We start from the raw sequence: 25778 nt of genomic DNA on the forward strand, positions 1-25778 counted from the left end.
TCAGTGTCATTACAGAATGTAGTCCCCTGGTGGTAGCTCAGTGTCATTACAGAATGTAGTCCCCTGGTGGTAGCTCAGTGTCATTACAGAATGTAGTCCCCTGGTGGTAGCTCAGTGTCATTACAGAGTGTAGTCCCCTGGTGGTAGCTCAGTGTCATTACAGAATGTAGTCCCCTGGTGGTAGCTCAGTGTCATTACAGAATGTAGTCCCCTGGTGGTAGCTCAGTGTCATTACAGAATGTAGTCCCCTGGTGGTAGCTCAGTGTCATTACAGAGTGTAGTCCCCTGGTGGTAGCTCAGTGTCATTACAGAATGTAGTCCCCTGGTGGTAGTTCAGTGTCATTACAGAGTGTAGTCCCCTGGTGGTAGCTCAGTGTCATTACAGAATGTAGTCCCCTGGTGGTAGCTCAGTGTCATTACAGAATGTAGTCCCCTGGTGGTAGCTCAGTGTCATTACAGAGTGTAGTCCCCTGGTGGTAGCTCAGTGTCCTTCTCTCCTCCCTCCATCCTCTGGGGCCTTCTCTCCTTCCTCCCTCCATCCTCTGGGGCCTTCTCTCCCTCCTCTCTCTTCCTCCCTCCATCCTCTGGGGCCTTCTCTCCTCCCTCTCTCTACCTCCCTCCATCCTCTGGGGCCTTCTCTCCTCCCTCTCTCTCCTTCCTCCCTCCATCCTCTGGGGCCTTTTCTCCTCCCTCTCTCTACCTCCCTCCATCCTCTGGGGCCTTCTCTCCTCCCTCTCTCTACCTCCCTCCATCCTCTGGGGCCTTCTCTCCTCCCTCTCTCTACCTCCCTCCATCCTCTGGGGCCTTCTCTCCTCCCTCTCTCTACCTCCCTCCATCATCTGGAGCCTTCTCTCCTCCCTCTCTCTACCTCCCTCCATCCTCTGGGGCCTTCTCTCCTCCCTCCCTCCATCCTCTGGGGCCTTCTCTCCTCCCTCCATCCTCTGGGGCCTTCTCTCCTCCCTCCCTCCATCCTCTGGGGCCTTCTCTCTCTACCTCCCTCCATCCTCTGGGGCCTTCTCTCCTCCCTCTCTCTACCTCCCTCCATCCTCTGGGGCCTTCTCTCCTCCCTCTCTCTACCTCCCTCCATCATCTGGAGCCTTCTCTCCTCCCTCTCTCTACCTCCCTCCATCCTCTGGGGCCTTCTCTCCTCCCTCCCTCCATCCTCTGGGGCCTTCTCTCCTCCCTCCCTCCATCCTCTGGGGCCTTCTCTCCTCCCTCCCTCCATCCTCTGGGGCCTTCTCTCTCTACCTCCCTCCATCCTCTGGGGCCTTCTCTCCTCCCTCTCTCTACCTCCCTCCATCCTCTGGGACCTTCTCTCCTCCCTCTCTCTACCTCCCTCCATCCTCTGGGGCCTTCTCTCCTCCCTCTCTCTACCTCCCTCCATCCTCTGGGGCCTTCTCTCCTCCCTCTCTCTTCCTCCCTCCATCCTCTGGGGCCTTTTCTCCTCCCTCTCTCTACCTCCCTCCATCCTCTGGGGCCTTCTCTCCTCCCTCTCTCTACCTCCCTCCATCCTCTGGGGCCTTCTCTCCTCCCTATCTCTCTTCCTCCCTCCATCCTCTGGGGCCTTTTCTCCTCCCTCTCTCTACCTCCCTCCATCCTCTGGGGCCTTCTCTCCTCCCTCTCTCTACCTCCCTCCATCCTCTGGGGCCTTCTCTCCTCCCTCTCTCTACCTCCCTCCATCCTCTGGGGCCTTCTCTCCTCCCTCTCTCTTCCTCCCTCCATCCTCTGGGGCCTTCTCTCCTCCCTCTCTCTACCTCCCTCCATCCTCTGGGGCCTTCTCTCCTCCCTCCCTCTGTCCTCTGGGGCCTTCTCTCCTCCCTCTCTCTTCCTCCCTCCATCCTCTGGGGCCTTCTCTCCTCCCTCTCTCTTCCTCCCTCCATCCTCTGGGGCCTTCTCTCCTCACTCTCTCTACCTCCCTCCATCCTCTGGGGCCTTCTCTCCTCCCTCTCTCTACCTCCCTCCATCCTCTGGGGCCTTCTCTCCTCCCTCTCTCTACCTCCCTCCATCCTCTGGGGCCTTCTCTCCTCCCTCTCTCTACCTCCCTCCATCCTCTGGGGCCTTCTCTCCTCCCTCTCTCTTCCTCCCTCCATCCTCTGGGGCCTTCTCTCCTCCCTCTCTCTACCTCCCTCCATCCTCTGGGGCCTTCTCTCCTCCCTCTCTCTACCTCCCTCCATCCTCTGGGGCCTTCTCTCCTCCCTCTCTTCCTCCCTCCATCCTCTGGGGCCTTCTCTCCTCCCTCTCTCTACCTCCCTCCATCCTCTGGGGCCTTCTCTCCTCCCTCTCTCTACCTCCCTCCATCCTCTGGGGCCTTCTCTCCTCCCTCTCTCTACCTCCCTCCATCCTCTGGGGCCTTCTCTCCTCCCTCTCTCTACCTCCCTCCATCCTCTGGGGCCTTCTCTCCTCCCTCATCTGTCCGTCTGTCCTTGCCTCTGCAGCTCTCCCTGCCGCTCTCTGCTTATGATCGCTCCGCCTCGGAGGAGCTCTCCTCCAATCACGGCATGAGCTTTTCCCCCTCCCACTCTGCTCAGCCTATCCCCTCTCTCTGCTCAGGGCAGGTTCCCACCCCCTCTGTCTCTGAGGCTGGTAGGCAGGTGAGTGGTTACGCTGCTCTTGAATATAGTGTGTGTGTCCTGTGTGTTTCAGTCCTCTTAACGTGTGTGTGTGTGTGTGTGTTAGTTACAGAATGTAAACTCCATGTATGGCAGCAGTGCAGTACCATCTCATAACGCTCCCCTCAACTCAGCCCAGAACAATCTCCGTAACCAAGTGCCTCCACCCGTCCTGTCCTCTCAGGTACGCACGCACGCACGCACGCACGCACGCACGCACGCACGCACGCACGCACGCACGCACACACACACACACACACACACACACACACACACACACACACACACACACACACACACACACACACACACACACACACACACACACACACACACACACACACACACACAATATATGTGGCCACCGATGAACTACCTGGTGTGATCATCTAAAAATGTTAGCCGGGAGGTCCCTTTAAAGGGGATGTTAACCAGACTGTCCCTTTAAAGGGGATGTTAACCAGACTGTCCCTTTAAAGAGGATGTTAACCAGACTGTCCCTTTAAAGGGGATGTTAACCAGACTGTCCCTTTAAAGAGGATGTTAACCAGACTGTCCCTTTAAAGGGGATGTTAACCGGGAGGTCCCTTTAAAGGGGATGTTAACCAGACTGTCCCTTTAAAGGGGATGTTAACCAGACTGTCCCTTTAAAGGGGATGTTAACCAGACTGTCCCTTTAAAGGGGATGTTAACCAGACTGTCCCTTTAAAGGGGATGTTAACCAGACTGTCCCTTTAAAGGGGATGTTCAACCTCCTGAAGGTCCAAGAATATTCTCCCCATTTCCTTACTATTGACATCTCTACTGAAGTATCTAGAGGTCTGACTCTGTTCTACTCATCCAGTGCAGGAGGTCTGACTCTGTTCTACTCATCTAGTTGTCCTCCCAGTGCAGGAGGTCTGACTCTGTTCTACTCATCCAGTGCAGGAGGTCTGACTCTGTTCTACTAATCTAGTTGTCCTCCCAGTGCAGGAGGTCTGACTCTGTTCTACTCATCTAGTTGTCCTCCCAGTGCAGGAGGTCTGACTCTGTTCTACTCATCCACTGCAGGAGGTCTGACTCTGTTCTACTCATCCACTGCAGGAGGCCTGACTCTGTTCTACTCATCTAGTTGTCCTCCCAGTGCAGGAGGTCTGACTCTGTTCTACTCATCTAGTTGTCCTCCCAGTGCAGGAGGTCTGACTGTTCTACTAATCTAGTTGTCCTCCCAGTGCAGGAGGTCTGACTCTGTTCTACTCATCCAGTGCAGGAGGCCTGACTGTTCTACTAATCTAGTTGTCCTCCCAGTGCAGGAGGCCTGACTCTGTTCTACTAATCTAGTTGTCCTCCCAGTGCAGGAGGCCTGACTCTGTTCTACTAATCTAGTTGTCCTCCCAGTGCAGGAGGTCTGACTCTGTTCTACTCATCCAGTGCAGGAGGCCTGACTGTTCTACTAATCTAGTTGTCCTCCCAGTGCAGGAGGTCTGACTCTGTTCTACTCATCCAGTGCAGGAGGCCTGACTGTTCTACTAATCTAGTTGTCCTCCCAGTGCAGGAGGTCTGACTCTGTTCTACTCATCTAGTTGCCCTCCCAGTGCAGGAGGTCTGACTCTGTTCTACTAATCTAGTTGTCCTCCCAGTGCAGGAGGTATGACTCTGTTCTACTCATTGAGTTGTCCTCCCAGTGCAGGAGGTATGACTCTGTTCTACTCATCGAGTTGTCCTCCCAGTGCAGGAGGTCTGACTCTGTTCTACTCATCTAGTTGTCCTCCCAGTGCAGGAGGTCTGACTCTGTTCTACTCATCTAGTTGTCCTCCCAGTGCAGGAGGTCTGACTCTGTTCTACTCATCTAGTTGTCCTCCCAGTGCAGGAGGTCTGACTCTGTTCTACTCATCTAGTTGTCCTCCCAGTGCAGGAGGTCTGACTCTGTTCTACTCATCTAGTTGTCCTCCCAGTGCAGGAGGTCTGACTCTGTTCTACTCATCCCAGTGCAGGAGGTCTGACTGTTCTACTAATCTAGTTGTCCTCCCACTGCAGGAGGTCTGACTCTGTTCTACTCATCCCAGTGCAGGAGGTCTGACTGTTCTACTAATCTAGTTGATGTGACTGTGTTCCAGGTCCCTCCCTCTCTCCTGAAGTACCCTCCCAGTGCAGGAGGTCTGAACCTGTTTGGTCCACAGCAAGTAGCTGTCCTCAACCAGCTGTCTCAACTCAACCAGCTGTCTCAACTCAACCAGCTTAACCAGTTACAGGTTAGCACACACACTGTCATACACAGGTTAACACACACACACACACACTGTCATACACAGGTTAACACACACACACACACACTGTCATACACAGGTTAACACACACACACACACTGTCATACACAGGTTAACACACACACACACACTGTCATACACAGGTTAACACACACACACACACTGTCATACACAGGTTAACACACACACACACTGTCATACACAGGTTAACACACACACACACTGTCATACACAGGTTAACACACACACATACAGGTTAACACACACACACACACTGTCATACACAGGTTAACACACACACATACAGGTTAACACACACACACACTGTCATACACAGGTTAACACACACACACACACTGTCATACACAGGTTAACACACACACACACTGTCATACACAGGTTAACACACACACACACTGTCATACACAGGTTAACACACACACACACACACTGTCATACACAGGTTAACACACACACATACAGGTTAACACACACACACACTGTCATACACAGGTTAACACACACACATACAGGTTAACACACACACACACTGTCATACACAGGTTAACACACACACATACAGGTTAACACACACCTCTTAACCCTGATGTCCGCTAACTCAGATCTGACATCTAGTGTAATTCCTGCCGTTTGTCTCCACAGCGTCTCCTCCTCCAGCAGTCTCAGCAGCAGAGTCAGAGACAGATGCCTGTTGGACAGCAGCAGAGTCACAGACCCATGCCTGTGGGACGCCAGCAGGACCAGCAGGTACATACTGGCTCTGTCTGTCTGTCTGCCTGTCTCTGTCTGTCTGTTTCTGTCTGCCTGTCTGTCTGTTTCTGTCTGTCTGTGTCTGTCTGTTTCTGTCTGTCTGTGTCTGTCTGTCTCTGTCTGTCTGTCTGCCTGTTTCTGTCTGCCTGTCTCTGTCTGCCTGTTTCTGTCTGCCTCTGTCTGTCTCTGTCTGTGTCTGTCTGTCTGTCTCTGTCTGTCTGTCTGTCTCTGTCTGTCTCTGTCTGTCTGTCTGTCTGTCTGTCTGTCTGTCTGTCTGTCTGTCTGTCTGTCTGTCTGTCTGTCTCTGTCTGTCTGTCTCTGTCTGTCTCTGTCTGTCTGTCTGTCTGTCTGTCTCTGTCTGTCTGTCTGTCTCTGCCTGTCTCTGTCTGTCTCTGTCTGTCTCTGTCTGTCTCTGTCTGTCTCTGTCTGTCTCTGTCTGTCTCTGTCTGTCTCTGTCTGTCTCTGTCTGTCTCTGTCTGTCTGTCTGTCTCTGTCTGTCTCTGTCTGTCTGTCTCTGTCTGTCTCTGTCTGTCTGTCTCTGTCTGTCTCTGTCTGTCTGTCTGCCTGTCTGTCTCTGTCTGTCTGTCTGCCTGTCTGTGTCTGTCTGTGTCTGTCTGTCTCTGCCTGTCTGTGTCTGTCTGTCTGTCTGCCTGTCTGTGTCTGTCTGTCTGTCTGTCTGTCTCTGCCTGTCTGTGTCTGTCTGTCTCTGTCTGTCTCTGTCTGCCTGTTTCTGTCTGCCTCTCTGTCTGTCTCTGTCTGTCTCTGTCTGTCTGTCTGTCTGTCTGTCTGTCTGTCTGTCTGTCTGTCTGTCTGTCTGTCTGTCTGTCTGTCTGTCTGTCTCGGTGTTGTCTGTCTGTCTGTGTCTCTGTTGGTTATTTTCCGATACTAGTCCATAGTACAGACTAACTGTCTCTGCCTGTCTGTCTGTCTCTGCCTGTCTCGGTGTTGTCTGTCTCTCTGTCTCTGTCTGTCTGTCTCGGTGTTGTCTGTCTCTCGGCGTTGTCTGTCTCTCGGTGTTGTCTGTCTGTCTGTGTCTCTGTTGGTTATTTTCCGATACTAGTCCATAGTACAGACTAACTGTCTCTGCCTGTCTCGGTGTTGTCTGTCTCTCTGTCTCGGTGTTGTCTGTCTCTCTGTCTCGGTGTTGTCTGTCTCTCGGTGTTGTCTGTCTGTCTGTCTGTGTCTCTGTTGGTTATTTTCCGATACTAGTCCATAGTACAGACTAACTGTCTGTGCCTCCATCTAACCCCTCCCTTCTCTGTGTGCAGGGCCGTCCTATTGGTTCGTCCCAGTCGATGATGCAGCCTCCGCAACACCTCGACCACTCCCTCTTGAAGCAGAACCCCGCCCACCAGCCCCTCAAGTCCTACATGGACAACTACATGCCCCAGAATGCATCTGAGCTGCAGAAGGAGCCCAACCACATGGGCTCCTTTACCAACTTCCCTTTAGGTAGGCCTTCATGATGACTGAAGGAAATATCTGATAATTTAGGAGGGCCCTCACACCCAGGGGGCCCTCACACCCAGGGGGCCCTCACACCCAGGGGGCCCTCACACCCAGGGGGTCCTCACACCCAGGGGTCCTCACACCCAGGGGGCCTGCTGTGATAGACTAGTGTCCTGTCCAGGGGTCCTCACACCCAGGGGTCCTCACACCCAGGGGGTCCTCACACCCAGGGGGCCCTCACACCCAGGGGGCCCTCACACCCAGGGGCCCTCACACCCAGGGGGCCCTCACACCCAGGGGCCCTCACACCCAGGGGGCCTGCTGTGATAGATTAGTGTCCTGTCCAGGGGGTCCTCACACCCAGGGGGCCTGCTGTGATAGACTAGTGTCCTGTCCAGGGGGTCCTGACACCCAGGGGGCCTGCTGTGATAGACTAGTGTCCTGTCCAGGGGGTCCTCACACCCAGGGGGCCTGCTGTGATAGATTAGTGTCCTGTCCAGGGGGTCCTCACACCCAGGGGGCCTGCTGTGATAGATTAGTGTCCTGTCCAGGGGGTCCTCACACCCAGGGGGCCTGCTGTGATAGACTAGTGTCCTGTCCAGGGGGTCCTCACACCCAGGGGGCCTGCTGTGATAGACTAGTGTCCTGTCCAGGGGGTCCTCACACCCAGGGGGCCTGCTGTGATAGATTAGTGTCCTGTCCAGGGGGTGTCCTGGTGTCTACGTAGGGTCCTCACACCCAGGGGGCCTGCTGTGATAGACTAGTGTCCTGTCCAGGGGGTCCTCACACCCAGGGGCCTGCTGTGATAGACTAGTGTCCTGTCCAGGGGTCCTCACACCCAGGGGCCTGCTGTGATAGACTAGTGTCCTGTCCAGGGGTCCTCACACCCAGGGGCCTGCTGTGATAGACTAGTGTCCTGTCCAGGGGTCCTCACACCCAGGGGCCTGCTGTGATAGACTAGTGTCCTGTCCAGGGGGTCCTCACACCCAGGGGCCTGCTGTGATAGACTAGTGTCCTGTCCAGGGGTCCTCACACCCAGGGGGCCTGCTGTGATAGATTAGTGTCCTGTCCAGGGGGTGTCCTGGTGTCTACGTAGGGTCCTCACACCCAGGGGGCCTGCTGTGATAGACTAGTGTCCTGTCCAGGGGCCCTCACACCCAGGGGGCCTGCTGTGATAGACTAGTGTCCTGTCAGGGGTCCTCACACCCAGGGGGCCTGCTGTGATAGACTAGTGTCCTGTCCAGGGGCCCTCACACCAGGGGCCTGCTGTGATAGATTAGTGTCCTGTCCAGGGGGTCCTCACACCCAGGGGCCTGCTGTGATAGACTAGTGTCCTGTCCAGGGGTCCTCACACCCAGGGGCCTGCTGTGATAGACTAGTGTCCTGTCCAGGGGGCCCTCACACCCAGGGGGCCTGCTGTGATAGACTAGTGTCCTGTCCAGGGGGTCCTCACACCCAGGGGGCCTGCTGTGATAGACTAGTGTCCTGTCCAGGGGGCCCTCACACCCAGGGGGTCTGCTGTGATAGACTAGTGTCCTGTCCAGGGGGTCCTCACACCCAGGGGGTCTGCTGTGATAGACTAGTGTCCTGTCCAGGGGGCCCTCACACCCAGGGGGCCTGCTGCGATAGATTAGTGTCCTGTCCAGGGGGTGTCCTGTCCAGGGGCCCTCACACCCAGGGGGTCTGCTGTGATTGACTAGTGTCCTGTCCAGGGGGCCCTCACACCCAGGGGTCTGCTGTGATAGACTAGTGTCCTGTCCAGGGGTGTCCTGGTGTCTACGTAGGGCCCTCACACCCAGGGGGCCTGCTGTGATAGACTAGTGTCCTGTCCAGGGGCCCTCACACCCAGGGGTCTGCTGTGATAGACTAGTGTCCTGTCCGGGGACCCTCACACCCAGGGGGCCTGCTGCGATAGATTAGTGTCCTGTCCAGGGGGTGTCCTGTCCAGGGGGTGTCCTGTCCAGGGGGCCCTCACACCCAGGGGGTCTGCTGTGATTGACTAGTGTCCTGTCCAGGGGGCCCACACACCCAGGGGCCTGCTGTGATAGACTAGTGTCCTGTCCAGGGGGTGTCCTGGTGTCTACGTAGGGCCCTCACACCCAGGGGGCCTGCTGTGATAGACTAGTGTCCTGTCCAGGGGGTGTCCTGTACATCAAGCTGTCTCACTACAGAAACAGGAGACAGACTAGTGTCCTGTCCAGGGGGTGTCCTGGTACATCAAGCTGTCTCACTACAGGAGATAGACTAGTGTCCTGTCCAGGGGGTGTCCTGTACATCAAGCTGTCTCACTACAGGAGATAGACTAGTGTCCTGTCCAGGGTGTGTCCTGTACATCAAGCTGTCTCACTACAGGAGACAGACTAGTGTCCCCTCCAGGGGGTGTCCTGGACATCAAGCTGTCTCTCTACAGGAGATAGACTAGTGTCCTGTCCAGGGGGTGTCCTGTACATCAAGCTGTCTCTCTACAGGAGATAGACTAGTGTCCTGTCAAGGGGGTGTCCTGTACATCAAGCTGTCTCACTACAGGAGACAGACTAGTGTCCTGTCCAGGGGGTGTCCTGTACATCAAGCTGTCTCACTACAGAAAGAGGAGACAGACTAGTGTCCTGTCCAGGCGGTGTCCTGGTACATCAAGCTGTCTCACTACAGAAACAGGAGACAGACTAGTGTCCTGTCCAGGGGGTGTCCTGTACATCAAGCTGTCTCACTACAGAAACAGGAGACAGACTAGTGTCCTGTCCAGGCGGTGTCCTGGTACATCAAGCTGTCTCACTACAGAAACAGGAGACAGACTAGTGTCCTGTCCAGGGTGTCCTGTCCAGGGGGTGTCCTGTACATTGCTGTCTCACTACAGAAACAGGAGACAGACTAGTGTCCTGTCCAGGGGGTGTACTGGTACATCAAGCTGTCTCACTACAGAAACAGGGGATAGACTAGTGTCCTGTCCAGGGGGTGTCCTGTACATCAAGCTGTCTCACTACAGAAACAGGAGACAGACTAGTGTCCTGTCCAGGCGGTGTCCTGGTACATCAAGCTGTCTCACTACAGAAATAGGGGACAGGCTGTGTCCTGTCCTGGTGTCATCAAGCTGTCTCTCTACAGAAACAGGTGACAGACTAGTGTCCTGTCCAGGGGGTGTCCTGTCCAGGGGTGTCCTGGTACATCAAGCTGTCTCACTACAGAAACAGGTGACAGACTAGTGTCCTGTCCAGGGGGTGTCCTGGTACATCAAGCTGTCTCACTAAGGAAACAGGAGACAGACTTTATCCTGTCCAGGGTGTCCTGTACATCAAGCTGTCTCACTACAGGAGATAGATCTGGTGTCCTGTCCAGGGTGTGTCCTGTACATCAAGCTGTCTCTACAGGAGACAGACTAGTGTCCCTCCAGGGGTGTCCTGGAACATCAAGCTGTCTCTCTACAGGAGATAGACTAGTGTCCTGTCCAGGGGTGTCCTGTACATCAAGCTGTCTCTCTACAGGAGATAGACTAGTGTCCTGTCCAGGGGTGTCCTGTACATCAAGCTGTCTCACTACAGGTTTTAGACTGTGTCCTGTCCAGGCGGTGTCCTGTACATCAAGCTGTCTCACTACAGAAACTAGGAGACAGACTAGTGTCCCTGTCCAGGGTGTCCTGTCCAGGGGTTCTAGACATTAGTGTCCTCACTCCAGGGGATAGACTGTCCTGTCCAGGGGTGTCCTGGTACATCAAGCTGTCTCACTACAGAAACAGGAGGACAGTCTAGACTAGTGTCCTAGACCAGTGTTTGTCCTGGTGTCATCAAGCTGTCTCACTACAGAAACAGGTGACAGACTAGTGTCCTGTCCAGTGTCCTGTCCAGGTGTCCTGTCCAGTACCTGCTGTTCTCTACAGAAACAGTGTTTTAGACTGTCCAGTGTCCTGTCCAGGGGGTGTCCTGTCCAGTGTCCTGGTACAGTGTTTTATCCTGGTGTCAGTAGTCCTGTAGTGTCCTGTCAGGGGGTGTCCTGGTATCCTGGTGTCTCACTAAGGAAACAGGAGACAGACAGTGTGTTATCCTGTCCAGTGTGTCCTGGTGTCTACGTAGTTCTAGACAGTGTTTATCCAGGTGTCTAGACTAGTTCTAGTTCCAGTGTTTTATCCTGGTGTCTACGTAGTTCTAGACAGTGTTTTATCCTGGTGTCTACGTAGTTCTAGACAGTGTTTTATCCTGGTGTCTACGTAGTTCTAGACAGTGTTTTATCCTGGTGTCTACGTAGTTCTAGACAGTGTTTTATCCTGGTGTCTACGTAGTTCTGGACCTGTAGTTCTAGACAGTGTTTTATCCTGGTGTCTACGTAGTTCTAGAGCAGTATTTTATCAGTAGTTCTAGACAGTGTTTTATCCTGGTGTCTACGTAGTTCTGTAGTTCTAGACAGTGTTTTATCCTGGTGTCTACGTAGTTCTGACAGTGTTTTAGTTCTAGACAGTGTTTTATCCTGGTGTCTAGACAGTGTTTTATCCTGGTGTCTGTAGTTCTAGACAGTGTTTTATCCTGGTGTCTACGTAGTTTCTAGACAGTGTTTTATCCTGGTGTCTAGTTCGTAGTTCTAGACAGTGTTTTATCCTGGTGTCTACGTAGTTCTAGACAGTGTTTTATCCTGGTGTCTACGTAGTTCTGTAGTTCTAGACATCCTGTGTTTTATCCTGGTGTCTACTGTAGTTCTAGACAGTGTTTTCCTGGTGTCTCGTATCCTGGTGTCTGGTGTCTCGTAGTTCTAGACAGTGTTTATCCTGGTGTCTACGTTTCTGTAGTTCTAGACAGTGTTTTATCCTGGTGTCTACGTAGTTCTGTAGTTCTAGACAGTGTTTTATCCTGGTGTCTAGTTCTAGACAGTGTAGTTCTAGAGACAGTGTTTTATCCTGGTGTCTACGTAGTTCTAGACAGTGTTTTATCCTGGTGTCTCGTAGTTCTGTAGTTCTAGACAGTGTTTTATCCTGGTGTCTCGTGTTCTAGACAGTGTTTTATCCTGGTGTCTACTAGTTCTGTAGTTCTAGACAGTGTTTTATCCTGGTGTCTAGTTCGTAGTTCTGTGTTTTATCCTGGTTCTAGTTCTAGACAGTGTTTTATCCTGGTGTCTACGTAGTTCTAGACAGTGTTTTATCCTGGTGTCTCGTAGTTCTAGACAGTGTTTTATCCTGGTGTCTACGTAGTTCTGTAGTTCTAGACAGTGTTTTATCCTGGTGTTCTGTAGTTCTAGACAGTTTTTATCCTGTGTCTACGTAGTTCTAGACAGTGTTTTATCCTGGTGTCTACGTAGTTCTAGACTGTTTTATCCTGACTAGACAGTGTTTTATCCTGGTGTCTAGACAGTGTTTTATCCTGGTGTCTAGTTCTGTAGTTCTAGACAGTGTTTATCCTGGTGTCTACGTAGTTCTGTAGTTCTAGACAGTGTTTTATCCTGGTGTCTACGTAGTTCTGTAGTTCTAGACAGTGTTTTATCCTGGTGTCTACGTAGTTCTAGACAGTGTTTTATCCTGGTGTCTACGTAGTTCTGTAGTTCTAGACAGTGTTTTATCCTGGTGTCTAGTTTCTAGACAGTGTTTTATCCTGGTGTCTACGTATTTCTGTAGTTCTAGACAGTGTTTTATCCTGGTGTCTAGTTCTGTAGTTCTAGACAGTGTTTTATCCTGGTGTCTACGTAGTTCTAGACAGTGTTTTATCCTGGTGTCTAGTAGTTTGTAGTTCTGACAGTGTTTTATCCTGGTGTCTACGTAGTTCTGTAGACAGTGTTTTATCCTGGTGTCTACGTAGTTCTGTAGTTCTAGACAGTGTTTTATCCTGGTGTCTACGTAGTTCTAGACAGTGTTTTATCCTGGTGTCTACGTAGTTCTAGACAGTGTTTTATCCTGGTGTCTACGTAGTTCTGTGTTTTATCCTAGTTCTAGACAGTGTTTTATCCTGGTGTCTACGTAGTTCTAGACAGTGTTTTATCCTGGTGTCTACGTAGTTCTGTAGTTCTAGACAGTGTTTTATCCTGGTGTCTACGTAGTTCTAGACAGTGTTTTATCCTGGTGTCTACGTAGTTCTGTGTCTACGTAGTTCTAGACAGTGTTTTATCCTGGTGTCTACGTAGTGTCTGTAGTTCTAGACAGTGTTTTATCCTGGTGTCTACGTAGTTCTGTAGTTCTAGACAGTGTTTTATCCTGGTCTACGTAGTTCTGTAGTTCTAGACAGTGTTTTATCCTGGTGTCTACGTAGTTCTGTAGTTCTAGACAGTGTTTTATCCTGGTGTCTACGTAGTTTCTAGACAGTGTTTTATCCTGGTGTCTAGTTCTAGACAGTGTTTATCCTGGTGTCTACGTAGTTCCTGTAGTTCTAGACAGTGTTTTATCCTGGTGTCTACGTAGTTCTGTAGTTCTAGACAGTGTTTATCCTGGTGTCTACTGTTCTAGTGTTTTATCCTGGTGTCTGTAGTTCTAGACAGTGTTTTATCCTGGTGTCTACGTAGTTCTAGACAGTGTTTTATCCTGGTGTCCTACGTAGTTCTCTGTTTTTATCCTGGTGTCTACGTAGTTCTAGACAGTGTTTTATCCTGGTGTCTACGTAGTTCTGTAGTTCTAGACAGTGTTTTATCCTGGTGTCTACGTAGTTCTAGACAGTGTTTTATCCTGGTGTTCTGTCTACGTAGTTCTGTAGTTCAGTGTTTTATCCTGGTGTCTACTCGTAGTTCTAGACAGTGTTTTATCCTGGTGTCTACGTAGTTCAGTGTAGTCCTGTAGTTCTAGACAGTGTTTTATCCTGGTGTCTAGTTCTGTAGTTCTAGACAGTGTTTTATCCTGGTGTCTACGTAGTTCTGTAGTTCTAGACAGTGTTTTATCCTGGTGTCTACGTAGTTTCTGTAGTTCTAGACAGTGTTTTATCCTGGTGTCTACGTAGTTCTAGACAGTGTTTTATCCTGGTGTCTACGTAGTTCTAGACAGTGTTTTATCCTGGTGTCTCTAGACAGTGTTTTATCCTGGTGTCTACGTGTTCTGTAGTTCTAGACAGTGTTTTATCCTGGTGTCTACGTAGTTCTAGACAGTGTTTTATTCTGTTCTAGACAGTGTTTTATCCTGGTGTCTCACGTAGTTCTGTAGTTCTAGACAGTGTTTTATCCTGGTGTCTACGTAGTTCTGTAGTTCTAGACAGTGTTTTATCCTGGTGTCTACGTAGTTCTAGACAGTGTTTTAGTTCTGTAGTTCTAGACAGTGTTTTATCCTGGTGTCTACGTAGTTCTGTAGTTCTAGACAGTGTTTTATCCTGGTGTCTACGTGTTCTAGACAGTGTTTTATCCTCTGTAGTTCTAGACAGTGTTTTATCCTGGTGTCTGGTGTCTACGTAGTTCTAGACAGTGTTTTATCCTGGTGTCTACGTAGTTCTAGACAGTGTTTTATCCTGGTGTCTACGTAGTTCTAGACAGTGTTTTATCCTGGTGTCTACGTAGTTCTAGACAGTGTTTTATCCTGGTGTCTCACGTAGTTCTAGACAGTGTTTTATCCTGGTGTCTACGTAGTTCTGTAGTTCTAGACAGTGTTTTATCCTGGTGTCTACGTAGTTCTAGACAGTGTTTTATCCTGGTGTCTACGTAGTTCTAGACAGTGTTTTATCCTGGTGTCTCGTAGTTCTAGACAGTGTTTTATCCTGGTGTCTACGTAGTTCTAGACAGTGTTTTATCCTGGTGTCTACGTAGTTCTAGACAGTGTTTTATCCTGGTGTCTACGTAGTTCTAGACAGTGTTTTATCCTGGTGTCTCGTACTGTAGTTCTAGACAGTGTTTTATCCTGGTGTCTACGTAGTTCTGTAGTTCTAGACAGTGTTTTATCCTGGTGTCTCGTAGTTCTGTGTTTTATCCTGGTGTCTAGTTCTGTGTAGTTCTAGACAGTGTTTTATCCTGGTGTCTACGTAGTTCTGTAGTTCTAGACAGTGTTTTATCCTGGTGTCTACGTAGTTCTAGACAGTGTTTTATCCTGGTGTCTACAGTGTTTTATCCTGGTGTCTCGTTCTGTAGTTCTAGACAGTGTTTTATCCTGGTGTCTACGTAGTTCTAGACAGTGTTTTATCCTGGTGTCTACGTAGTTCTGTAGTTCTAGACAGTGTTTTATCCTGGTGTCTACGTAGTTCTAGACAGTGTTTTATCCTGGTGTCTACGTAGTTCTGTGTTTATCCTGGTGTCTCGTAGTTCTGTAGTTCTAGACAGTGTTTTATCCTGGTGTCTAGTTTCTAGACAGTGTTTTATCCTGGTGTCTAGTTCGTGTTTTATCCTGGTTCTGTAGTTCTAGACAGTGTTTTATCCTGGTGTCTAGTTCTAGACAGTGTTTTATCTGGTGTCTGTAGTTCTGTAGTTCTACAGTGTTTTATCCTGGTGTCTACGTAGTTCTAGACAGTGTTTTATCCTGGTGTCTACGTAGTTCTGTAGTTCTAGACAGTGTTTTATCCTGGTGTCTACGTAGTTCTAGACAGTGTTTTATCCTGGTTCTAGCCAGTGTAGTTCTAGACAGTGTTTTATCCTGGTGTCTACGTAGTTCTAGACAGTGTTCTTAGTTCTGTAGTTCTAGACAGTGTTTTATCCTGGTGTCTACGTAGTTCTAGACAGTGTTTTATCCTGGTGTCTACGTAGTCCTGTAGTTCTAGACAGTGTTTTATCCTGGTGTCTGCGGCAGTTCTAGACAGTGGTGTCTACGTAGTTCTGTAGTTCTAGACAGTGTTTTATCCTGGTGTCTACTAGACAGTGTTTATCCTGTGTCTACGTGTCTAGTTCTGTAGTTCTAGACAGTGTTTTATCCTGGTGTCTACGTAGTTCTGTAGTTCTAGACAGTGTTTTATCCTGGTGTCTACGTAGTTCTAGACAGTGTTTTATCCTGGTGTCTGTAGTTCTAGACAGTGTTTTATCCTGTTCTAGACAGTGTTTTTATCCTGGTGTCTACGTAGTCTAGACAGTGTAGTTCTAGACAGTGTTTTATCCTGGTGTTCTAGACAGTGTTTATCCTGGTGTCTATGTAGTTCTGTAGTTCTAGACAGTGTTTTATGTTTTATTCTAGACTGTTTTATCTGTGTCTAGTTCTAGACAGTGTTTTTTCTAGATCCTGGTGTCTCGTAGTTCTGTGACTCCTAGACAGTGTTTAGTTCTGTAGTTCTAGACAGTGTTTTATCCTGGTGTCTCGTAGTTCTAGACAGTGTTTTATCCTGTGTCTACGTAGTTCTGTAGTTCTAGACAGTGTTTTATCCTGGTGTCTCGTACTGTAGTTCTAGACAGTGTTTTATCCTGGTGTCTACGTAGTTCTGTAGTTCTAGACAGTGTTTGGTGTCCTGGTGTCTACGTAGTTCTGTAGTTCTAGACAGTGTTTATCCTGGTGTCTACGTGAGTTCTAGACAGTGTTTATCCTGGTGTCTACGTAGTTCTACGTGTTTATCCTGGTGTCTCACGTAGTTCTAGACAGTGTTTTATCCTGGTGTCTCTGTAGTTCTAGACAGTGTTTATCCTGGTGTCTACAGTTCTAGACAGTGTTTTATCCTGGTGTCTACGTAGTTCTGTAGTTCTAGACAGTGTTTTTATCCTGGTGTCACGTAGTTCTGTAGTTCTAGACAGTGTTTTATCCTGTTCTAGACAGTGTGTTTTATCCTGGTGTCTACGTAGTTCTAGACAGTGTTTTATCCTGGTGTCTACGTAGTTCTAGACAGTGTTTTTATCCTGGTGTCTCGTAGTTCCAGTGTTTTATCCTGTGTCTACGTAGTTCTAGACAGTGTTTTATCCTGGTGTCTACGTAGTTCTGTAGTTCTAGACAGTGTTTTATCCTGGTGTCTACGTAGTTCTGTAGTTCTAGACAGTGTTTTATCCTGGTGTCTACGTAGTTCTGTAGTTCTAGACAGTGTTTTATCCTGGTGTCTCGTAGTTCTGTAGTTCTAGACAGTGTTTTACTACTGGTACTCGCGTAGTTCTAGACAGTGTTTTAACTCTAACCTGTCTATGTAGTTCTGTAGTTCTGGCTGTTTAAGGAGCCTCAGTCTCGTCTGAAGAAGTGGACGTGTTTTATCCTGTCTGTCTAACTCAGTTCTGGAGCACACAGTGTTTATCTCTGTGTGTCCCCGTAGTTCTGACAGTGTCCAAGCCTGGTGTCTCTGTAGTTCCACGTGTCTGTGTGTCCAAGTTCTGGACAGTGTTTTATCTGTGTGTCTCACGTTCTGTAGTGTCCACGTGTTTTATCCTGGTGTCTCAAGCTTCTAGTTCTGTAGTTCTAGACAGTGTTTTATCTGTGTGTCCAAGTTCTAGACGTACGTTATCTGGTGTCTCATCGTAGTTCTGTGTGTCCTAGACAGTGTTTATCCTGGGTCTCTGTGTTCCAGACAGTGTTTTATGTGTCCACGTCTCTCAGTGTTTTATCCTGGTGTCTCTGTGTGTCCACGTTCTCTGTGTGTTAAGCCTGGTGTCTCTGTGTTCTAGACAGTGTTTTATCCTGTGTGTCCAAGCCTGGTAGTTCTGTAGTGTCTACGACTGTGTCCACGTGTTTTAGTTTGTGTGTCTCAAGTTCTGGGACAGTGTTTATCCTGGTGTCCAAGCCTGGACGTGTTTTACTGGTGTGTACGCCAAGCCTGGGAGTTCTCAGTGTTTTAAGCCTGGTGTCTCTCAGTGTGTTCCAAGCCTAGACGTGTTTTATCCTGTGTGTCCAAGTTCTGGGACGTTTTATCCTGGTGTCCAAGTTCTGGGACGTGTTTTATCCTGTGTGTCCAAGCCTGGGAGTTCTCAGTGTTTTTATCCAAGCCTGGGACAGTGTTTATCAGTGTGTGTGTTCCAAGCCTGGGACGTTTTATGTGTGTGTCTCGTAGTTCCTGGGACAGTGTTTTATCCTGGTGTCCAAGCCTGGGTAGTTCTCAGTGTTTTATCCTGAGTGTCTCACGACGCCTTCTAGACAGTGTTTAAGCCTGGGACGTCTACGTAGTTCTGTAGTTCTAGACAGTGTTTTATCCTGGTGTCTCAGTTCTAGACGTGTTTTATCCTGGTGTCTCAAGCCTGGGACGTTCTAGACAGTGTTTTCCAAGCCTGGGACGCCTACGTAGTTCTGTGTGTCCAATCCTGGTGTCTACGTAGTTCTCAGTGTTTTATCCTGGGACGTCTACGTAGTTCTGTAGTCCTAGACAGTGTTTTATCCTGTGTGTGTCCGTAGTTCTGGGAGTTCTAGACAGTGTTTTATCCTGGGACGTAGTTTCTAGACAGTGTTTTATCCAAGCCTGGGACGTAGTTCTAGACAGTGTTTTATCCTGTGTCCAAGCCTGGACGTTCTAGACAGTGTTTTATCCTGGTGTCTGGGTAGTTCTAGACAGTGTTTGTGTCCAAGCCTGGGACGTCTCTCAGTGTGTGTTTCCAAGCCTGGGACGTCTCAGTGTTCTGTCCAAGCCTGGGACGTGTTGTGTCTTAAGGAGTCTACGTAGTTCTGACTAGACTGTTTGACTGACTGACTGACTAGTTCTGTAGTTCTGACTGACTGACTGACTGACTGACTGACTTGACTGATCTACAGTTAATAATAGTTATTTAGGAGCTGACTGACTGACCTGACTGATCTACAGTTCTGTAGTTCTAGATAGTGTATTTAGAGCTGACTGACTTCTGACTGTTTTATCCTGGTAATAACAGTTATTTAGAGCTGACTTACTGACTGTCTCGAGTTCTGTAGTTCTAGACAGTGTTTTATCCTGGTGCTGACGTCAATTGACTGTTTATCCTGATCTACAGGTAATAACATGTTTATTTAGAGCTGACTGACTGGATCCTGTAGTTCTAGAAATGCAAGTGTGTTTCTCCTGGTGCTCTGGGTTAGTTCTAGACTGTGTTTTATCCTGGTGTGTGTGTTCTGTGTTCTGTGTGTTTTGTGTGTGTGTCTGTAGTTCTGTCTGTATATCTGTGTACAATACTGTCTGTCTTCTCCAGGCTTGAACTCTAACCTGAATGTAGGTCTTGACAGGGGGTCTGGCTGTGAGGCCTCAGTCACCGTCTGAAGAAGTGGACGGCCTTGGGCCGTGTCTGTTAACTCACCTCTGGAGCACAAGCCTGTAAGCCGTCTCTGTGTGTCCCCGTCTCTCTGTGTGTCTCCAGAAGCCTGGTGCGTCTCTCTGTGTGTCCACGTCTCTCTGTGTGTCCAAGCCTGAGTACGTCTCTGTGTGTCCACGTCTCTGTGTGTCCCGTCTCAGTGTGTCCAAGCCTTGTACGTCTCTGTGTGTCCACGTCTCTGTGTGTCAAGCCTGGTACGTCTCTGTGTGTCCACGTCTCTGTGTGTCCCACGTCTCTGTGTGTCCCGTCTCAGTTTGTGTCCAAGCCTGAGTACGTCTCTCTCAGTTTGTGTGTCAAGCCTGAGGCGTCTAACAGTGTGTGTGTGTCCTAACAGTGGGTGTCTCTAACAGTGTGTGTGCCTGGAGTCTCTAACAGTGTGTGCCTGGGTGTCTCTAACAGTGTGTGTGTGTGGGTCTCTCAGTGTGTGTGCCTGGGGCGTCTCTCAGTGTGTGTGTGTGGGAGGAAGAACCGTCTCTCAGTGTGTGTGTCAGTGCCTCGTCTCAGTGTGTGTGTGCCTGGGACGTCTCTCAGTGTGTGTGTGTATTGGCCAAGCTGGGACGTCTCTCAGTGTGTGTGTCCAGGCCTGGGACGTCTCAGTGTGTGTCAAGCATGGGACGTCTCGGTGTGTGTGCCTGGGATCCGTCTCTCAGTGTGTGTCAGCCTGGGGCGTCTCTCAGTGTGTGTGTGCCTGTGTCTCTAACAGTGTGTGTGTGTGGGGCGTCTCTAACAGTGTGTGTGCCTGGGACGTCTCTCAGTGTGTGTGTGTGGGACGTCTCTCAGTGTGTGTGCCTGGGTCTCTCAGTGTGTGTGTGGGGCGTCTCTAACAGTGTGTGTGTATGTGTCTCTAACAGTGTGTGTGTGTGAGTCTCTCAGTGTGTGTGTCTCTAAGCCTGGGACGTCTCTCAGTGTGTGCCTGGGTGTCTCTTAACAGTGTGTGTGTCCAAGCCTGGGACGTCTCTCAGTGTGTCAGAAGTGGACGTCTCTCGGTGTGTGTGTCAAGCCTGGGGACGTCTCTCAGTGTGTGTGTCCAAGCCTGTGTGGCGTCTCCTCGTGTGTGCCTGTGTCTCTGTGTGTGTGTGTCTCTGTGGGTGTCTCTGTGTGTGTGTCTCTGTGTGTGTCTCTGCCTGGGTGTCTCTGTGTCTTAAGGAGCTGACTGACTGACTGTCTCTGACTGTGTGACTGACTGACTGACTGACTGACTGTGATCTCTAATAATAGTTATTTAGTGTGTCTCTGACTGACTGACTGATCTCTAATAACAGTTATTTAGGAGCTGACTGACTGTGTGACTGGCTGATCTACAGGTAATAACGGTTATGGAGCTGTCTCTGACTGACTGACTGTGTCTACTAACAGTGTTATGTAGGAGCTGACTGACTGTCTCTAACAGTGTAATAACGTTATTTAGGAGCTGACTGTGTGACTGACTGTCTCTAACAGTTATTTAGTGTGCTGACTGACAGTGACTGACTGACTGACTGATCTACAGGTAATAATAGTTATTTGTGTGTGTGACTGATCTACAGGTAATAACAGTTATTTAGTGCTGACTGACTGACTGACTGATCTGTGTAATAACAGTTATTTAGGAGCTGACTGACTGTGTGTCTCTAATAACAGTTATTTAGGAGCTGACTGTGACTGACTGACTGTGATCTACAGGTAATAATGTTATTTAGGAGCTGACTGTGACTGACTGTCTCTAACAGGTATGTTATTTAGGAGCTGACTGACGGCCATTGTGGTCTCTGCCCAGTTATTTAGGAGCTGACTGACTGATCTATCACAGGATGTGTGTGTCTCTAACAGTGTGGGTTATTGGCTGTCTGTGTGTGTGTCTCTCTGTGTGTGTGTCTGTGTGTGTGTCTGTGTGTGTGTCTGTGTGTGTGTCTGTGTGTGTGTCTGTGTGTGTGTCTGTGTGTGTGTCTGTGTGTGTGTGTCTCTAACAGTGTGTGTGTGTCTGTAACATTGTGTGTGTCTCTAACAGTGTGTGTGTGTCTCTAACAGTGTGTGTCTCTAACAGTGTGTGTGTGTCTAACAGTGTGTGTCTCTAACAGTGTGTGTGTCTCTAACAGTGTGTGTCTCCCAGTGTGTGTTCTCTAACAGTGTGTGTCTCTGTGTGTGTGTCTCCAGGGTGTCTCCCTGTGTCGTGGCTGTCTCTAGGATTCTCCTGTCGGTCCCTATGACTTCCTGTCTGCTGTGTGTATGCTCTCCCGGCAGTGTGTGTCGATGTGTCTCTAACAGTGTGCCCCTGTGTCTCAAAGTGTGTGTGTGTCTCTAACAGTGTGTGTGTGTCTCTAACAGTGTGTGTGTGTGTGTCTCTCTCAACAGTGTGTGTGTCTGTCACTAACAGTCTCACACACACTGTGTGTGTGTGTCTCTGTGTGTGTGTCTCTTCCTGTATGTCCCTAACAGTGTGTGTGTGTCTAACAGTTTCTGTGTGTGTCCCAATTCTCTAACAGTGTGTGTGTGTGTGTGTCTCTAACAGTGTGTGTCACTGTCTCTCTTCCTGTGTGTCCCTCCCCAGACCCCCTGTGTCTCTCTTCCTGTATGTCCCTCCCCAGACCCCCCTGTGTCTCTGTCCTGTGTGTCTCTGTGTGACCCTCTGTGTGTCTTCCTGTGTGTGTGTCTCTAACAGTGTGTGTGTGTGTGTCTCATGTGTTGTCCTAACAGAGGTGCCGTGTGATTGCCCAACAGTGTGACCACCGGTGTCTCTGTGTGTGTCTCTAACAGTGTGTGTGTGTGTCTCTGTGTGTGTGTCTAACAGTGTGTGTGTGTCTCTGTGTCAGTGTCTCTAACAGTGTGTGTGTGTCTCTAACAGTGTGTGTGTGTGTCTCTAACAGTGTGTGTGTGTGTGCCACTCTCTAACAGAGACCTGCCAGGTCTCTAACAGTGTCACTCTACGTGTGACCAGAGACCTGACAGTGTGTGTGTGTCTCAACAGTGTGTGTGAGTGTGCCAGGTAACACACACTGTGTGTGTGTGTGACCAGGGTCTCTAACAGTGTGTGTGTGTGTGTCTCTGTGTGTGTGTCTCTGTGTGTGACATAATGTCTCTAACAGTGTGTGTGTCTCTAACAGTGTGTGTGTGTCTCTAACCGAGTGTGTGTCTGGACACTGTGTCTCTCAGTGTGTGTGTCCTGACAGTGACACTGTGTCTGTGTAGACCAGAGACCTGACAGGTGTGTGTGTCTGTGTGTGTGTGTCTCTAACAGTGTGGCTGTGTGTCTCGTAGACCAGAGTCTCTCTCCAGTGTGTGTGTGTGTGTGTGTGTAGACCAGAGACCTGACAGGTGTCACTGTCCTCTGTGTGTGACTCAGAGACCTGACAGGACACTGTCCTCTGGATGTCCTCTAGTACCACCTCAGAGACCTGACAGGACACCGCCCTCTACGTAGACCAGAGACCTGGGCCAGGTAACACACTGTCCTCTACGACCAGAGACCTGACAGGACACTGTCCTCTTACGTAGACCCGAGACCTGACAGACACTGTCCTCACGTCCAGAGACCTGACACTCTCCTCTACGAGACCAGAGACCTGACAGGACACTGTCCTCTACGTAGACCAGACCTGACAGGACACTCCCTTCGTAGACCAGAGACCTGACAGGACACTGTCCTCTTCCTGTATGTCCCTCCCCAGACCCCCCAGGTAACACACACTCTTCCTCTATGTAGACCCCAGAGACCTGACAGGTAATACACTTCCCTGTATGTCTCTCCCCAGACCCCCTCACTCTCACTGTCCTGTATGTCTCTCCCCAGACCCCCAGGTAACTCACACTTCCTCTATGTAGACCAGACCCCCTGGGATCTCTCTCTTCCTGTATATAGACTCCCCAGACCCCCAGGACACTGTCCTCTTCTGCAGACTCTCCCCAGACCCCCCAGGACACTGTCCTTCCTGTATGTCCCTCCCCAGACCTGACAGACACTCTTCCTCTACGTAGACTCCCCAGACCCCCCAGGACACTCCTCTTCCTGTAGACCAGAGACCCCAGGACACTGTCCTCTACGGCCCAGAGACCATGGAAAGGTTACCCCAACGCCTGACCTCTACGTAGATTGTGCCCTTTCAGTGACCCCTGGTAGTGTCATAGACAGCCTCCTCCATCAGGACACTGTCCTCTACGTAGACCAGAGACCTGACAGGAACACTGTCCTCCTACGTAGACCAGAGACCTGACAGGTACACTGTCCTCTACGTAGACCAGAGACCTGACAGGACACTGTCCTCTACGAGACCAGAGACCTGACAGGACACTGTCCTCTACGTAGACCAGAGACCTGACAGGACACTGTCCTCTACGTAGACCAGAGACCTGACAGGACACTGTCCTCTATGTAGACCAGAGACCTGACAGGAACACACTGTCCTCGTAGACCAGAGACCTGCCAGGTAACACTGTCCTCTATGTAGACCAGAGACCTGACAGGACACTGTCCTGTTCTACATAGACCAGAGACCTGACAGGAACACACACTGTCCCTATGCGTAGACCAGAGACCTGACAGGAACACACACTGTCCTCTACGTAGACCAGAGAGACCTGACAGGAACACACACCGTCCTCTACGTAGACCAGAGACCTGACAGGACACTGTCCTCTCACGTAGACCAGAGACCTGACAGGACACTGTCCTCTACGTAGACCAGAGACCTGACAGGACACCTGTCCTCTACGTAGACCAGAGACCTGACAGGACACTGTCCTCGTAGACCAGAGACCTGACAGGACACTGTCCTCTCACGTAGACCAGAGACCTGACAGGACACTGTCCTCTACGTAGACCAGGAGACCCGACAGGACACTGTCCTCTACGTAGACCAGAGACCTGACAGGACACTGTCCTCTACGAGACCAGAGACCTCGACAGGACACTGTCCTCTACGTAGACCAGAGACTTGACAGGACACTGTCCTCTACGTAGACCAGAGACCTGACAGGACACTGTCCTCTACGTAGACCAGAGACCTGACAGGACACTGTCCTCTACGTAGACCAGAGACCTGACAGGACACTGTCCTCTCGTAGACCAGAGACCTGACAGGACACTGTCCTCACGTAACCAGAGACTTGACAGGACACTGTCCTCTACGAGACCAGAGACCTGACAGGACACTGTCCTCTACGTAGACCAGAGACCTGACAGGACACTGTCCTCTACGAGACCAGAGACCTGACAGGACACGTGTGTGTGTGTATATATATATATATATATTATATAGTTTTATATATATATACATTAGTTTTATATATATATATAGTATATATTACATTAGTTTTATATATATATATATAGTATATATTATATTAGTTTTATATATATATATATAGTATATATATAGTTTTATATATTACATTAGTTTTATATATATATATATATATATTATTAGTTTATATATATATAGTATACATATATTATATTAGTTTTATATATATATATATATATATATATAGTATATATTATATTAGTTTTATATATATATAGTATATATTACATTTAGTTTATATATATATATATATACATATATTACATTAGTTTTATATATATATATATATATATATAGTATATATTACATTAGTTTTATATATATATAGTATATTACATTCGCTTTTATATATATATAGTATATATTACATTCGTTTTTTATATATATATATATATATAGTATATATTATATTTCGCTTTATATATATATAGTATATATTATTATTAGTTATATATATATATATATATATAGTATATATTACATTAGTTTTATATATATATAAGTTCAGACTGGGTCTGATTTACCTCTAGAGAAACTACAACTCCTACTACATCACACAGTTCAGACTGGGTCATCGATTTACCTCTAGAGAAACTACAACTCCCTACTACATCACACAGTTCAGACTGGGTCTGATTTATCTCTAGAGAAACTACAACTCCCTACTACATCACACAGTTCAGACTGGATCTGGAGAAACTACAACTCCCTACTACATCACACAGTTCAGACCTGATCTGATTTACCTCTAGAGAAACTACAACTCCTACTACATCACACAGTTCAGACTGGATCTGATTTACCTCTAGAGAAACTACAACTTTATCTGAAATGGAATTCAAATATTTGGAACCAATGTCGGTCATTTGTTTGTTTTAAAAAACAAAAATAAGTGAAATGTTGTTTAATCGCTCAGCATTATTGAATATAATATAATAATAATATATGCCATTTAGCAGACGCTTATCCAAAGCGACTTACAGTCATGTGTGCATACATTCTACGATGGGTGGTCCCGGGATTGAACCACTACCCTGGCGTTAGAAGCGCCATGCTCTACAACTGAATATCCTGACTTGATGATTTGTACTTCAACAGTCAGTCAACGAACCCGGCCCGTCCTAGTGGACTATGGTGTACTAACCCGGCCTGTCCTAGTGACTATGATGTGTACTAACCCGGCTGTCCTAGTGACTATGATGTACTAACCCGGTCTGTCCTAGTGGACTATGGTGTGTACTAACCCGGTCTGTCCTAGTGGACTATGATGTGTACTAACCCGGTCTGTCCTAGTGGACTATGATGTGTACTAACCCGGTCTGTCCTAGTGGACTAACCCGGTCTGTCCTAGTGGACTATGATGTGTACTAACCCGGTCTGTCCTA

General features: G+C 48.9%; 1 protein-coding gene across 1 annotated transcript in view; it reads left to right on the forward strand.

Moving 5' to 3' along the window:
* LOC124022860 (trinucleotide repeat-containing gene 6A protein-like) overlaps positions 1-23304 on the forward strand; it is a 43398-nt gene extending 20094 nt beyond the window's left edge. The window contains exons 6-16 of the mRNA XM_046337544.1: positions 2677-2793; positions 4706-4840; positions 5519-5623; positions 6895-7078; positions 18998-19059; positions 19163-19169; positions 19258-19387; positions 21251-21380; positions 22762-22770; positions 22884-22891; positions 23106-23304. Coding sequence (XP_046193500.1) covers positions 2677-2793; positions 4706-4840; positions 5519-5623; positions 6895-7078; positions 18998-19059; positions 19163-19169; positions 19258-19387; positions 21251-21380; positions 22762-22770; positions 22884-22891; positions 23106-23304 — 1086 coding nt within the window. The remainder of the gene's footprint in view (positions 1-2676; positions 2794-4705; positions 4841-5518; positions 5624-6894; positions 7079-18997; positions 19060-19162; positions 19170-19257; positions 19388-21250; positions 21381-22761; positions 22771-22883; positions 22892-23105) is intronic.
* The last annotated feature ends 2474 nt before the right edge of the window (positions 23305-25778 follow it).

The sequence above is a fragment of the Oncorhynchus gorbuscha genome, unplaced genomic scaffold, assembly GCF_021184085.1.
Source record: "Oncorhynchus gorbuscha isolate QuinsamMale2020 ecotype Even-year unplaced genomic scaffold, OgorEven_v1.0 Un_scaffold_1458, whole genome shotgun sequence".
NCBI classification, from domain to species: Eukaryota; Metazoa; Chordata; class Actinopteri; order Salmoniformes; family Salmonidae; genus Oncorhynchus; species Oncorhynchus gorbuscha.